Raw genomic sequence first — 14,313 nt, forward strand, 5'->3', positions numbered from 1 at the left:
TCTCAGTCTTGATCCTGTTAGATCTGAGTGTTTCCTTTGACACTGTGGATCATGAGATCCTCTTACAGAGACTAGAGGACTGGGAGGGCATCTGTGGTACTGCACTAAACTGGTTCAAGTCCTATCTAGAAGACAGGGAGTACTTCGTTGAAATTGAAACGTGTGTCTCAGATAAAATGCCCCTGACCTGTGGGGTGCCTCAGGGGTCAATCCTGGGACCCCTGTTGTTCAATCTCTACATGCTTATTCATGCATTTTTCTCCTATGGTTAGACTACTGTAAGGTCCTGCTCACTGGCCTCTCCAAATGAGCCAGAGCTGCAGTACATCCAGAACTTTGCTGCTCAGCTCCTGAGTAGAACCAGGAAGTACTTCACACATGCGTCCTGTGCTCAAGTCTCTGGCTCCTGTGGCTCAGCGTTTAAAGCAGCTCTGCTTGTGTACAAGTCTCGCCATGGACCAAACCCAGGTCTAAAATCCAGGTCTAAACCCAGGCCTAAACCCCAGATCTAAAATCCAGGTCTAAACCCAGGTTTAAAACCTTTGCAGATGCCTTTGTATTTAGACATATGGCCATCTTAAAATGTACATCACCCATCGTTTGAGAGCAGTAACAAGAACTAAACCAGGACTGAACCAGCACTAAACCAGGATTAAACCAGGACTAAACAAGGACTAAACAAGGACAAAAGCAGGACTAAACTAGGACTTATAACGTGGCTTGCACAAGCTTATAAATGTAGTAGTAGTAGCAGCAGCAGCAGCAGCTTTAGTAGTATTAATAGTATTATTAGTAGTAGTAGTAGTAGCAGGAGTAGTAGTGGTAGTATAGTACTAGTATAGTAGAAGCAGTAGTACTATATTAGTGGCAATAGTATGGCAGTCGTAGTATAGTAGTAGTAGTAATAGTATTATTAGACTTATAAGTGAAATCTAATGCTGAATAAATGCAATAAGAATACAATTTAAAAAATAATGCAACATTTGTTGCATTGATTCAAAAGCTTCTGTTTAATAACAGTGTAAAACTTGTACATGTGGAGCATTAGAACAAAGAGCCTGGTGTCACAGCCAGCGTGAGACCTACAGTAAAAAACAAGTTAAACCAAGAGATACCACACGATGACATCATCCAGTGGGACAAGCATTTGAGCTGTGGAGAGGGAGACTAAAAGTGCAGGATTACTGAAACATGTGAATGAAACAAAACACAACTCCAGGGATGTTTCTGAGGAGGACACTACATTAGAACAGCGTCAAAGCCCCACAGAACATTTCATTTCATTGGAACTGGGTCAAAAACAAAAAACAAAACTGAACAGTCTTCTCCAGGCAAAACACAATTTAAATTTGACATATCAGAGTTCTGGTTTAATCCTGGACTTTGCTCCTCGGTTTAGTCTCGGTTCAGTCCACTTTAGTCTTTGTTTAGTCCTGGTTCAGTGCTGGTTTAGTCTTTGTTTAGTCCTGGTTCAGTGCTGGTTTAGTCATGGTTTAGTCCTGGTTCAGTGCTGGTTTAGTCATGGTTTAGTCCTGGTTCAGTGCTGGTTTAGTCTTGGTTTAGTCCTGGTTCAGTGCTGGTTTAGTCTTGGTTTAGTCCTGGTTTGGTGCTGGTTTAGTCATGGTTCATTTATTCTTTAATCCTGGTGTAGTCCTGGTCTCATCCTTCTTCTTGATCTGGTTTTTGGTCCGGTCTGGTTTTTGCGAGGTCTGCGCGGACTCTGGCTTGATCCACAGCGTCCAGTAGGTTCTTAGAGTCCATGGCGAGCGTGTGTGCGGCGGCTAACATGCTCCTCACACAGTCGTGCTTCAGAGTGGTGACAGAGTTCTGTTGGGCCAAACGCATCTTTGTGATGAGCTCCCCCAGGTCTTTGTTCAGCAGCTTCTTTGTGCCCTCGATCTGAAATAACACAGCCCATGGTTACTGCGCTAGCCAGCACCTTCCAAACAGGAAGTGATCATGGGCACACTTCTGGCGGCTTCAACTCTGGCTCCAATTCACTTTACATTGAAAAACTGCCACCTCTCTCTCTGTAACTGCTGCACTGACTCTCGTCATTTTGGTTTTAAAATGTTCATATTAACCCGCTCCTGGTATTTATTATTTGGCTATACATAAATAAAGATATGAACAATAATAACAAATCAGGTGTCTTCTTTTCTCGAGGTCGCTCTCGCTAGTGTTAGCGACAGGTTTGACTGACAGTGTTGCAAAAATACCTTGACAAACATGTATTCTTAATGTGAGCAGGTGTGCCTTTCCACAGATCTCACTTGTAACTTGGCCTTGTCTCCATGGAGATGTATTCATTGCAATACTATGGAACATTCTGGGCAAAGTAATTACATCTCCATGGAGACAAGCAAGAACAGGTACCCAGTGCACCATGAAAGAAGGGGATTTCAGAAGATGTGTCTTACCTCAGTGGTGACAGAGCCGTGCAGAGAAGGAAGCAGCTCATCCACACTTTGGATCAGACCACGAAGAGTTAAACCCACGCTCTGAAACACACACAACCCTGAAACATACACAGCCCGAAAAACAAAACAAATCGGACTGCCTCCCCCCCGGTAGACAGAACCAAAACCTGTTTAAGTCAGCTGACAGGACACGTCATAGCACATCACCTGACCACTCTGAGGCGCTAGTGAGCAGTTCAAACTGTCAGGTGTGAAACCAAAATAAACCTTGAGTCTGAAAAAAGAGTATTAAAATGAGGTACATTTTGTGTTTCTGTTGAAATTGTCGGGCTTCAGAGGTACTCATCTGTACAATGTTTTGAAACAACCACCCAGATTTTCAGCCTGTAAATACACTCCAATAGGGTGTTCACTTCAGCTGTATCTGGGCAGACATGAGTAAAAATCTCATGGGGCCTTTCATGTTCTAAACACTAATCACATGCAAACAAATCTATTCAAATAGATTGAGAGAATAATTGTTAGTTGCAGCCCTACACAATACATATTTAAAGTTAATAAAACTCACTTAGATTGTACTGGGGTACTCTGTGTCATAATAATTCACTTTGGGGTACTCTGAAAGTTATAATAACTCACTTTGACAGCAGTGGGGTACTCTGAGGTGGGTGTGCTGTGGATTTGGTTCTTCAGTTGGACCACCTGTCGGACCAGTTCCATGACTCCAATGTACACCTGGTCCTCGGTCCGGTCCAACTCAGCAGTTGGTAACGGCTAAAAGGAAACACATCTCAAATAGGTTAGGGACTAAACCAGGACTAAACTAGGACTAAACCAAGACTAAACTAGGAATAAACCAGGACAAAAGTAGGACTAAAGCAAGACTAAACCAGATCTAAATCAGGACTAATCTAGGACTAAACCACGGCTATGCTAGGAATAAACCAGGATTAAACTAAGACTAAACAAGGACTAAACCAGGACTAAACCAAAATTAAACCAGGACTAAACTAGGACTAAACCAAAACTGAAATTGAACTAAACCAAGACAAAAGTAGGACTAAACCAAGACTAAACCAGGATTAAACCAGGACTCAATCAGGACCAAACCAAGACTAAACGAGGACTAAACCAAGATTAAATAAACTTGAGTACCTGTGTGGGAGTAGGGGGTGTGGGTCGTTTTGATGGAGGACCTGATAAAGCAAAAATGTATTTATTTAGACAGAAATTGTATAGAAAATCAGCAGAGAAAAATGTTCATTCACCGATGGAAGATGGACTCTCTGGAGCCTGCAAATAAACAGACAAGAATAAGTGACATGTAGAATTAGATAAGAGTGTTTCCAGATACAGGTCATCATTTAAAGTGCACATGGCAGGTTTAGGCTACTAATTTCATACTTCAGCATTAAATCTACATTTGCTTCTCCCCGACTTCAGGGAGGCTGCGTTCCTCATATGCACTGTCAGACTCTGAGCTCTGTCATCGCAAACCACAAAACATCACCATGGCAACAGCCAATAGAACAGAGCATCTGGGGCCAATGGAGTGGCTGACACAGAGGCACCAGATACAAGCTCAGGAAACAGACAAAATTATGAGGACACTTTGTGACTTATCTCACTCTCCAGCATTCTGCAGCATTCTCCCTTATCCCATGGAATTTGTTCCAGGTGATTAATCACACCCAGTCCACAAAACAGAGTTAAGAATTCAGTTTGAAATTGTCTTTAAAAGTAGAAAGGTGAGGGTAGAGCCTCCTGTGTGTGTTTACATCCACAAAGTGAAGATTGGTTGAAGCTCCTGCAGATTAGCGACAGTCACTCTACTGACGATGATAGTGACTCTACTTCCTGTGATAGTGACTGTACTTTTTGTGATAGTGACTGTACTTTTTGTGATAGTGACTGTACTTCCTGTCATAGTGACTGTACTTTCTGTGATAGTGACTCTACTTCCTGTGATAGTGACTCTACTTCCTGTGATAGTGACTCTACTTCCTGTGATAGTGACTCTACTTCCTGTCATAGTGACTCTACTTCCTGTGATAATGACTCTACTTTCTGTGATAGTGACTCTACTTCCTGTCATAGTGACTCTACTTCCTGTGATAATGACTCTACTTTCTGTGATAGTGACTCTACTTCCTGTGATAGTGACTGTACTTTTTGTGATAGTGACTGTACTTTTTGTGATAGTGACTGTACTTTTTGTGATAGTGACTCTACTTCCTGTGATAGTGACTCTACTTCCTGTGATAGTGACTGTACTTTTTGTGATAGTGACTGTACTTTTTGTGATAGTGACTGTACTTCCTGTCATAGTGACTGTACTTTCTGTGATAGTGACTCTACTTCCTGTGATAGTGACTCTACTTCCTGTGATAGTGACTCTACTTCCTGTCATAGTGACTCTACTTCCTGTGATAATGACTCTACTTTCTGTGATAGTGACTCTACTTCCTGTGATAATGACTCTACTTTCTGTGATAGTGACTCTACTTTCTGTGATAGTGACTCTACTTTCTGTGATAGTGACTGTACTTTCTGTGATAGTGACTCTACTTTCTGCAATAGTGATTCTAATTCCTGTGATAGTGACTCCATTTCCTGTGATAATGACTCTACTTCCTGTGATAGTGACTCTACGTTCTGTGATAGTGACTCCATTTCCTGTGATAGTGACTCCATTTCCTGTGATAGTGACTCTACTTTCTGTGATAGTGACTCTACTTCCTGTGATAGTGACTCTACTTTCTGTGATAGTGACTCTACGTTCTGTGATAGTGACTCCATTTCCTGTGATAGTGACTCCATTTCCTGTGATAGTGACTCTACTTTCTGTGATAGTGACTCTACTTCCTGTGATAGTGACTCTACTTTCTGTGATAGTGACTCCATTTCCTGTGATAGTGACTCTACTTCCTGTGATAGTGACTCTACTTTCTGTGATAGTGACTCCATTTCCTGTGATAGTGACTCCATTTCCTGTGATAGTGACTACTTCCTATGATAATGACTCTACTTTCTGTGATAGTGACTCTACTTGCTGTGATAGTGACTCTACTTTCTGTGATAGTGACTCTACTTTCTGTGATAGTGACTCTACTTTCTGTGATAGTGACTCTACTTGCTGTGATAGTGACTCTACTTGCTGTGATAGTGACTCTACTTTCTGTGATAGTGACTCTACTTGCTGTGATAGTGACTCTACTTTCTGTGATAGTGACTCTACTTCCTGTGATAGTGACTCTACTTTCTGTGATAATGACTCCATTTCCTGTGATAATGACTCTACTTCCTGTGATAGTGACTCTACTTTCTGTGATAATGACTCTACTTCCTGTGATAGTGACTCTACTTTCTGTGATAGTGACTCCATTTCCTGTGATAGTGACTCTACTTTCTGTGATAGTGACTCTACTTGCTGTGATAGTGACTCTACTTGCTGTGATAGTGACTCCATTTCCTGTGATAGTGACTCTACTTTCTGTGATAGTGACTACTTCCTATGATAGTGAATCTACTTGCTCTGATCTTTGGAACACTTTAGAGTCTCCGAGTGGTAAAACTGTGATAAACATTTACCACAGATACTATCCATGCTGTATAAATAAGTGGAGGGAGTGTGACGTCACCCCCAGCGTTTGGCTCCAGTCAAATGAAGCCCATCGAGGATAGCAGTTATAGGGGCCAATCTGGAGCTGAGTTCAATATTTGGAATTCCAACCACGAGTATCATAGCAACTGTTTCTCAATACAAAGTGAAATGGAGCCTAGTCGATGGAGCGGGAAGCGCGCCCACGATCACTTCCTGTTTAGAACACGGTGACCAGTGGGTTAGCTATGTCCATTTATTTATACAGTCTATGGTACTATCCCACCGAGCCAAGGCAGAATTGGTAAAACATTGTAAAACAACCTGTCAGATACACTTTGAATGTCACTTTAAAAAATGAAATTAAAAATACCTGGGTTTGTCGGTTTGAGTCTTGTCGAACAACAGGGTCCTGAGAACAGACAATGTGCAGACAGCATGAGTGATTCAATATGTGTGTACTCTTAACCCTGCAGTAGCAAGCGTGTCTGACCAGGTGGCGCTCTTCCTGCTCCAGCCACTGTCCGTCACTGACCATCTCCAGCCTCTGCCTCACGATGGCCTCCTCCACCTGCTCCCTCTCTCTCTCCCACGAAGGACGATCATCGCTCAACTGGAAATATATACAGCAAAAAGTCCTCCCTGAGTATTTGACCTGTCTGCTCCAAAGACTGTTTTTTCATTAAAACCTCAGAATGTACCTTTTTTTCTGTGCTTCTGTGGTTATTGTTCTGAAAAAAACATCTCGACATACCTATCTCCATGGAGAATGTTCCAAGTTTGCCACTAATAAAATGTTACATACTGTAGCTTTAAATGAGTGTTTGATAATAATAGCAGTAGTAGTATTCACAGTACCTGTAGTAGCAGTATTTGCAGTAGTAGTATTCACAGTACCTGTAGTAGTAGTATTTGCAGTAGTAGTAGCAGTAGTAGTATTTGCAGTACCTGTAGTAGTAGTATTTGCAGTAGTAGTATTTGCAGTACCTGTAGTAGTAGTATTTGCAGTAGTATTTTCAGTAGTAGTATTTGCAGTACCTGTAGTAGTAGTATTTGCAGTAGTATTTGCAGTAGTAGTATTCACAGTACCTGTAGTAGCAGTATTTGCAGTAGTAGTATTCACAGTACCTGTAGTAGCAGTATTTGCAGTAGTAGTATTCACAGTACCTGTAGTAGTAGTATTTGCAGTAGTAGTATTCACAGTACCTGTAGTAGTAGTATTTGCAGTAGTAGTATTCACAGTACCTGTAGTAGTAGTATTTGCAGTAGTAGTATTCACAGTACCTGTAGTAGTAGTATTTGCAGTAGTAGTATTCACAGTACCTGTAGTAGTAGTATTTGCAGTGGTAGTATTCACAGTACCTGTAGTAATAGTATTTGCAGTAGTAGTAGCAGTAGTAGTATTCACAGTACCTGTAGTAGTAGTATTTGCAGTAGTAGTAGCAGTAGTAGTATTTGCAGTACCTGTAGTAGTAGTATTTGCAGTAGTATTTGCAGTAGTAGTATTCACAGTACCTGTAGTAGCAGTATTTGCAGTAGTAGTATTCACAGTACCTGTAGTAGTAGTATTTGCAGTAGTAGTATTCACAGTACCTGTAGTAGTAGTATTTGCAGTAGTAATAGCAGTAGTAGTATTCACAGTACCTGTAGTAGTAGTATTTGCAGTGGTAGTATTCACAGTACCTGTAGTAGTAGTATTTGCAGTAGTAGTAGCAGTAGTAGTATTCACAGTACCTGTAGTAGTAGTATTTGCAGTAGTAGTAGCAGTAGTAGTATTTGCAGTACCTGTAGTAGTAGTATTTGCAGTAGTATTTGCAGTAGTAGTATTCACAGTACCTGTAGTAGCAGTATTTGCAGTAGTAGTATTCACAGTACCTGTAGTAGTAGTATTTGCAGTAGTAATAGCAGTAGTAGTATTCACAGTACCTGTAGTAGAAGTATTTGCAGTAGTAGTAGCAGTAGTAGTATTTGCAGTACCTGTAGTAGTAGTATCTGCAGTAGTAGTATTTGCAGTACCTGTAGTAGTAGTATTTGCAGTAGTATTTTCAGTAGTAGTATTTGCAGTACCTGTAGCAGTAGTATTTGCAGTAGTATTTGCAGTAGTAGTATTCACAGTACCTGTAGTAGTAGTATTTGCAGTAGTAGTAGCAGTAGTAGTATTTGCAGTACCTGTAGTAGTAGTATTTGCAGTAGTAGTATTTGCAGTACCTGTAGTAGTAGTATTTGCAGTAGTATTTTCAGTAGTAGTATTTGCAGTACCTGTAGTAGTAGTATTTGCAGTAGTATTTGCAGTAGTAGTATTCACAGTACCTGTAGTAGTAGTATTTGCAGTAGTATTTGCAGTAGTAGTATTCGCAGTACCTGTAGTAGTAGTATTCGCAGTACCTGTAGTAGTAGTATTTGCAGTAGTAGTAGCAGTAGTAGTATTCACAGTACCTGTAGTAGTAGTATTTGCAGTAGTAGTATTCGCAGTACCTGTAGTAGTAGTATTCACAGTACCTGTAGTAGTAGTATTCACAGTACCTGTAGTAGTAGTATTTGCAGTAGTATTTGCAGTAGTAGTATTCACAGTACCTGTAGTAGTAGTATTTGCAGTACCTGTAGTAGGTGCAGTCCTCGGGGCAGGCTGTTGGCCTGTGACGACGTCGATGCCTGAATGAAAACATTAAAGTTATAGTTCAGAAACACCACCGTGGGTTTAAAGAAGCACTATGTAACTTTTCTGGTGGAGGGTCTCTATGCTTGTCTCCATGGGAATGTTGTTGCTTTGTCTAAAATGTTCCACAGTGTGGCATTAGGCGCACATATCTCCCTACAAGCCTCCATCCACATTACTGGTTGGATTTGTTGAGCTGTTTTAAAAGAAAGCGAGACTTTCAAGGTATTTTAAACATGTAATTGAAAATAGCAAGACCTATGTGTTTAATGCCACGCTGTAGAACATTCCACACAACCAATAACATCTCCATGGTGACAATAAAGTGGCTGACCCTCCACCATAAAAGTCACGTAGTGCTGCTTTAATATATTTTAAGTTTATTTGACCTGTGTGTATATGCCCCGAGGAAGTGTCCTGCCCTGGATCCTGGACGGCTGAAAAGAGACGAGAATGTGTTAAACTCAATATAATTAACTCATTATAGTTAACTCATTATAATTAACTCATTATAGTTAACTCATTATAATTAACTCATTATAGTTAACTCATTATAATTAACTCATTATAGTTAACTCATTATAATTAACTCATTATAGTTAACTCATTATAATTAACTCATTATAGTTAACTCATTATAATTAACTCATTATAGTTAACTCATTATAATTAACTCATTATAGTTAACTCGTTATAATTAACTCATTATAGTTAACTCATTATAGTTAACTCATTATAGTTAACTCATTATAATTAACTCATTATAGTTAACTCATTATAGTTAACTCATTATAGTTAACTCATTATAATTAACTCATTATAGTTAACTCATTATAGTTAACTCATTATAATTGACTTATTATGATCAACTCATTATAATTAACTCATCATAAATACTTCATAATCAAAAATCCAAAGTGAAGCTTTCCAGTCCAAACATTCTGTTGTATTTACAGTGTTTGCTCTTTTACCTTTGGAGGAGGCTCTGAGTTTGAGCCAAACGGTGCAACAAACTGAGTCCTGCCCTGAGTCACTGCAGCCTCCTGTTCAAGTCTGTACAGGTCACTGTGGAAACATAACAGGACTAAACAGGACTAAACAGGACTAAACAAGATTAAATGGGACTAAAGCAGGACTAGCCAGGACTAAAACTGTTGTTTGATTTTCCTGTTTGTTTTTGTGTGTAAATACGCAGTGTGTTAAACATGTGTGTATGAAACAAAACACAACTCCAGGTCTGTGTGTGATGAGGAAACAACATTAGAACAGATCAGAAAACAGTGTAATATGGGCCGTGTAATGTGGGCCTTTTAAACAGTGTAATATGGGCCGTGTAATGTGGGCCCTTTAAACAGTGTAATATGGGCCGTGTAATGTGGGCCTTTTAAACAGTGTAATATGGGCCGTGTAATGTGGGCCCTTTAAACAGTGTAATATGGGCCGTGTAATGTGAGCCTTTTAAACAGTGTAATATGGGCCGTGTAATGTGGGCCTTTTAAACAGTGTAATATGGGCCGTGTAATGTGGGCCTTTTAAACAGTGTAATATGGGCCGTGTAATGTGGGCCCTTTAAACAGTGTAATATGGGCCGTGTAATGTGGGCCCTTTAAACAGTGTCATATGGACCGTGTAATGTGGAGTTTTTCATGTTTCTCCCCGTGTCTGGATGGGTTTCCTCCGGGTACTCCGGTTTCCCCCATCAACCAAAACATGAACGCCCCTCGAGACAACTGTTGTTGTGATTTTGGGCGTTACAAAAATAAAATGAATTGAATTAAAACAGGGCTAAACAGGACTAAAAAAGGACTAAACCAGGACTAAACCAGGACTAAACCAGGTGTATCCTCGGTCTTACCTGAATGAGCAGACCAGTTGTTTAAAGGTAGGTCTCTTGTGTGGTTCGTAGGCCCAGCAGTGGGTGAGCAGAGAGTATAGGAACGGGGCACACATGTCGGGCTTCGGGAGTCGAACCCCAGTCTCCAGTTGATTTATGACCTGTCCATTTTCCAGCCAGAAGAAGGGCTGTTGTGCCAGAGAGAAGACCTCCCACACACACACTCCTGGAGGGACACAGCTCATTCAAGTCTCATTTAAGTCATAATATTTCACCTTTTGCTTTGTATCTCATTTTAAACACTTTGCACTTGTCCGAGAGTGAAGACCAGAGCGACATTTTGCTGTAACTGTACTGGTAATAACTAGCATGCTAACTCACAGTTCCTGATTCTCGGACACTAAAACAATTGTCTCCAAGGAGATGTCATTGTTTCCACCAGATTGTTCAATATAGAATGGCATTAAACAAGCAGTCTCCATGGAAATGAGCAAGTCACTCCACCAAACCAAGCTGTTGTTGTTCGGGTTTTTTTGGCTATAAAACACCTGTAACTGAACAACATGTCGATCAGTTCTATCTGTAGAAAGTTCCAGGTTCCAGCCCAAGTAATAGGACTGAACGATTTGGGAAAAATATCTTATTGCAATTTGTCTGACAAGCATTGGGTTTGGATTTGTAATCTATGTTTTAATAATAGGAAACATTTTCACACATGACAAAAAGACTGAAATCTGAACTGACAAAGGAATACAAGAATCACATCAGAGCATGTTTGTACAGGAAGAGCATCCGACACACAGGGGTCTGACATGTTTGTACAGAGCTGCAGGGGTGGCAGTTTTTATGCCCAATAAGACAGAAGATGTTCTTGTTTCCACTTGCAGAGTTTGTGATATGCTAATTGTGCCCAGACAAATTCTAATTTTATTTAGAATTTTTTTTATTTATTTTTTATCTTGCAGCAAAATGAATTAACAACATTTCCCTGAGTGGAGCAGGTGATGGACAGATCCATAGTGCAGCTTTAAAGGTCCTATATTATGCAAAATGGACTCTTATAGCTTTAGCTGTTCTAATATCGTCACTTCCTCAAAAATAGACCTGAAGTTGCGTTTTGTTTCATTCACACGTTTGAGTAACACTTTATTATTAGTCTGTCTACATCAAGGGTCGGCAACCTTTAACTCCCAAAGAGCCATTTGGACCTGGTTTCCAGGGAAAAAAAACATTGAGAACTACAAATACTTTTTCACGTCTAAAATGAAGATAAGACTGTATATATTGTTTTTTTGTTTTTTTTAAAATAAATACTTTTACGCTTTGTATAAACCACTATAGTGTGTTTCTTATGAAACCCATGAATTGCTTCAGAGACGTCTGCTCCTGACCCTCTGCACAGCGTCGGCGTCTGTCTGAAGTCACTTTGATCTTTCTGCAGGACTGTAGCTGTCGTCTGTGAGGCGTGAGGCTGTTTGGTTTTAACATAGTTCATGGTGGAGAAAAGCTGCTCACAGACGTATGTGGATGTGAACATTGACAGGACTCTAAATGCACATTTCTTGATAAATGCACAGTGTTTTGGCGGTTAAACCTGCTTCTGCGAGTGTAACACTTATTTTGAGCTACAAAAATTAATAAAATATAATTTGATATTAATATTTCAAGATCACAATAATCTTCCAATTGAAACTACAATTTAAAAAAAGAACTAGCAAAAACAAAATATACTTCAATTAAGTACTACAGTATAAAGATGAAATAATGGCAAAATGCTCTGTTCCAACTTGTGATGTCATGAAGTGGTAGTTTTCAAGTTAACAGCTCCTTTTACCTTTAGTTCAGTAGTAATTGAACTCATTCAAATGATTCTGAAGGCGTATGGAGTTTAACAACAGAGTGGAGCACTTCCTGTATTACTACATGACATCACAAGGTGGAACAGAATGTTTTCAGTTTGAGAGAAGAACACAGCCTAAATACGCAGTGTGTTAAACATGTGTGTATGAAACAAAACACAACTCCAGGTCTGTGTGTGATGAGGAAACAACATCAGAACAGATCAGAAAACAGTGTAATATGGGCCGTGTAATGTGGGCCCTTTAAACAGTGTAATATGGGCCGTGTAATGTGGGCCCTTTAAACAGTGTAATATGGGCCGTGTAATGTGGGCCCTTTAAACAGTGTAATATGGGCCGTGTAATATGGGCCCTTTAAACAGTGTAATATGGGCCGTGTAATGTGGGCCCTTTAAACAGTGTAATATGGGCCGTGTAATGTGGGCCCTTTAAATAATGTAATATGGGCCGTGTAATATGGGCCCTTTAAACAGTGTAATATGGGCCGTGTAATGTGGGCCCTTTAAATAATGCAATATGGACCGTGTAATGTGGGCCCTTTAAACAGTGTCATATGGGCCGTGTAATGTGGGCCCTTTAAACAGTGTAATATGGGCCGTGTAATGTGGGCCCTTTAAACAGTGTAATATGGGCCATGTAATGTGGGCCCTTTAAACAGTGTAATATGGGCCGTGTAATGTGGGCCCTTTAAACAGTGTAATATGGGCCGTGTAATGTGGGCCCTTTAAACAGTGTAATATGGGCCATGTAATGTGGGCCCTTTAAACAGTGTAATATGGGCCGTGTAATGTGGGCCCTTTAAACAGTGTAATATGGGCCGTGTAATGTGGGCCCTTTAAACAGTGTAATATGGGCCATGTAATGTGGGCCCTTTAAACAGTGTAATATGGGCCGTGTAATGTGGGCCCTTTAAACAGTGTAATATGGGCCGTGTAATGTGGGCCCTTTAAACAGTGTAATATGGGCCATGTCATGTGGGCCCTTTAAACAGTGTAATACGGGCCATGTAATGTGGGCCTTTTAAACAGTGTAATATGGGCCGTGTAATGTGGGTCCTTTAAACAGTGTAATATGGGCCATGTAATGTGGGCCCTTTAAACAGTGTAATATGGGCCATGTAATGTGGGCCTTTTAAACTATCATATGGGCCATGTAATGTGGGCCCTTTAAACAGTGTAATATGGGCCATGTCATGTGGGCCCTTTAAACAGTGTAATACGAGCCATGTAATGTGGGCCTTTTAAACAGTGTAATACGGGCCATGTAATGTGGGCCCTTTAAACAGTGTCATATGGGCTGTGTAATGTGGGCCCATTAAACAGTGTAATATGGGCCATGTAATGTGGGCCCTTTAAACAGTGTAATATGGGCCATGTAATGTGGGCCCTTTAAACAGTGTAATATGGGCCATGTAATGTGGGCCTTTTAAACTATCATATGGGCCATGTAATGTGGGCCCTTTAAACAGTGTAATATGGGCCATGTCATGTGGGCCCTTTAAACAGTGTAATACGAGCCATGTAATGTGGGCCTTTTAAACAGTGTAATACGGGCCATGTAATGTGGGCCCTTTAAACAGTGTCATATGGGCTGTGTAATGTGGGCCCATTAAACAGTGTAATATGGGCCATGTAATGTGGGCCCTTTAAACAGTGTCATATACGGGCCGTGTAATGTGGGCCCTTTAAACAGTGTAATATGGGCCGTGTAATGTGGGCCCTTTAAACAGTATCATATGGGCCGTGTAATGTGGGCCCTTTAAACAGTGTAATATGGGCCGTGTAATGTGGGCCCTTTAAACAGTGTAATATGGGCCATGTAATGTGGGCCCTTTAAACAGTGTAATATGGGCTATGTAATGTGGGCCCTTTAAACAGTGCAATATGGGCCCTTTAAACAGTGTAATATGGGCCATGTAATCTGGGCCCTTTAAACAGTGTAAT

At 40.5% G+C, this 14,313-nt stretch overlaps 1 protein-coding gene across 1 annotated transcript in view; it reads right to left on the reverse strand.

Moving 5' to 3' along the window:
• Positions 1-967: 967 nt before the first annotated feature.
• LOC117381480 (protein-tyrosine kinase 2-beta-like) overlaps positions 968-14,313 on the reverse strand; it is a 47,552-nt gene continuing 34,206 nt past the window's right edge. The window contains exons 21-31 of the mRNA XM_033978462.2: positions 10,533-10,737; positions 9,649-9,742; positions 9,067-9,114; positions 8,620-8,673; positions 6,515-6,634; positions 6,395-6,433; positions 3,689-3,713; positions 3,576-3,616; positions 3,060-3,194; positions 2,421-2,501; positions 968-1,899 (exon numbers count right to left, since the gene is read on the reverse strand). Of these exons, the coding sequence (XP_033834353.1) occupies positions 1,660-1,899; positions 2,421-2,501; positions 3,060-3,194; positions 3,576-3,616; positions 3,689-3,713; positions 6,395-6,433; positions 6,515-6,634; positions 8,620-8,673; positions 9,067-9,114; positions 9,649-9,742; positions 10,533-10,737 (1,082 nt within the window). The 3' untranslated portion in view covers positions 968-1,659. The remainder of the gene's footprint in view (positions 1,900-2,420; positions 2,502-3,059; positions 3,195-3,575; positions 3,617-3,688; positions 3,714-6,394; positions 6,434-6,514; positions 6,635-8,619; positions 8,674-9,066; positions 9,115-9,648; positions 9,743-10,532; positions 10,738-14,313) is intronic.

Source organism: Periophthalmus magnuspinnatus, chromosome 2 (assembly GCF_009829125.3).
Source record: "Periophthalmus magnuspinnatus isolate fPerMag1 chromosome 2, fPerMag1.2.pri, whole genome shotgun sequence".
Classification (NCBI taxonomy): Eukaryota; Metazoa; Chordata; class Actinopteri; order Gobiiformes; family Gobiidae; genus Periophthalmus; species Periophthalmus magnuspinnatus.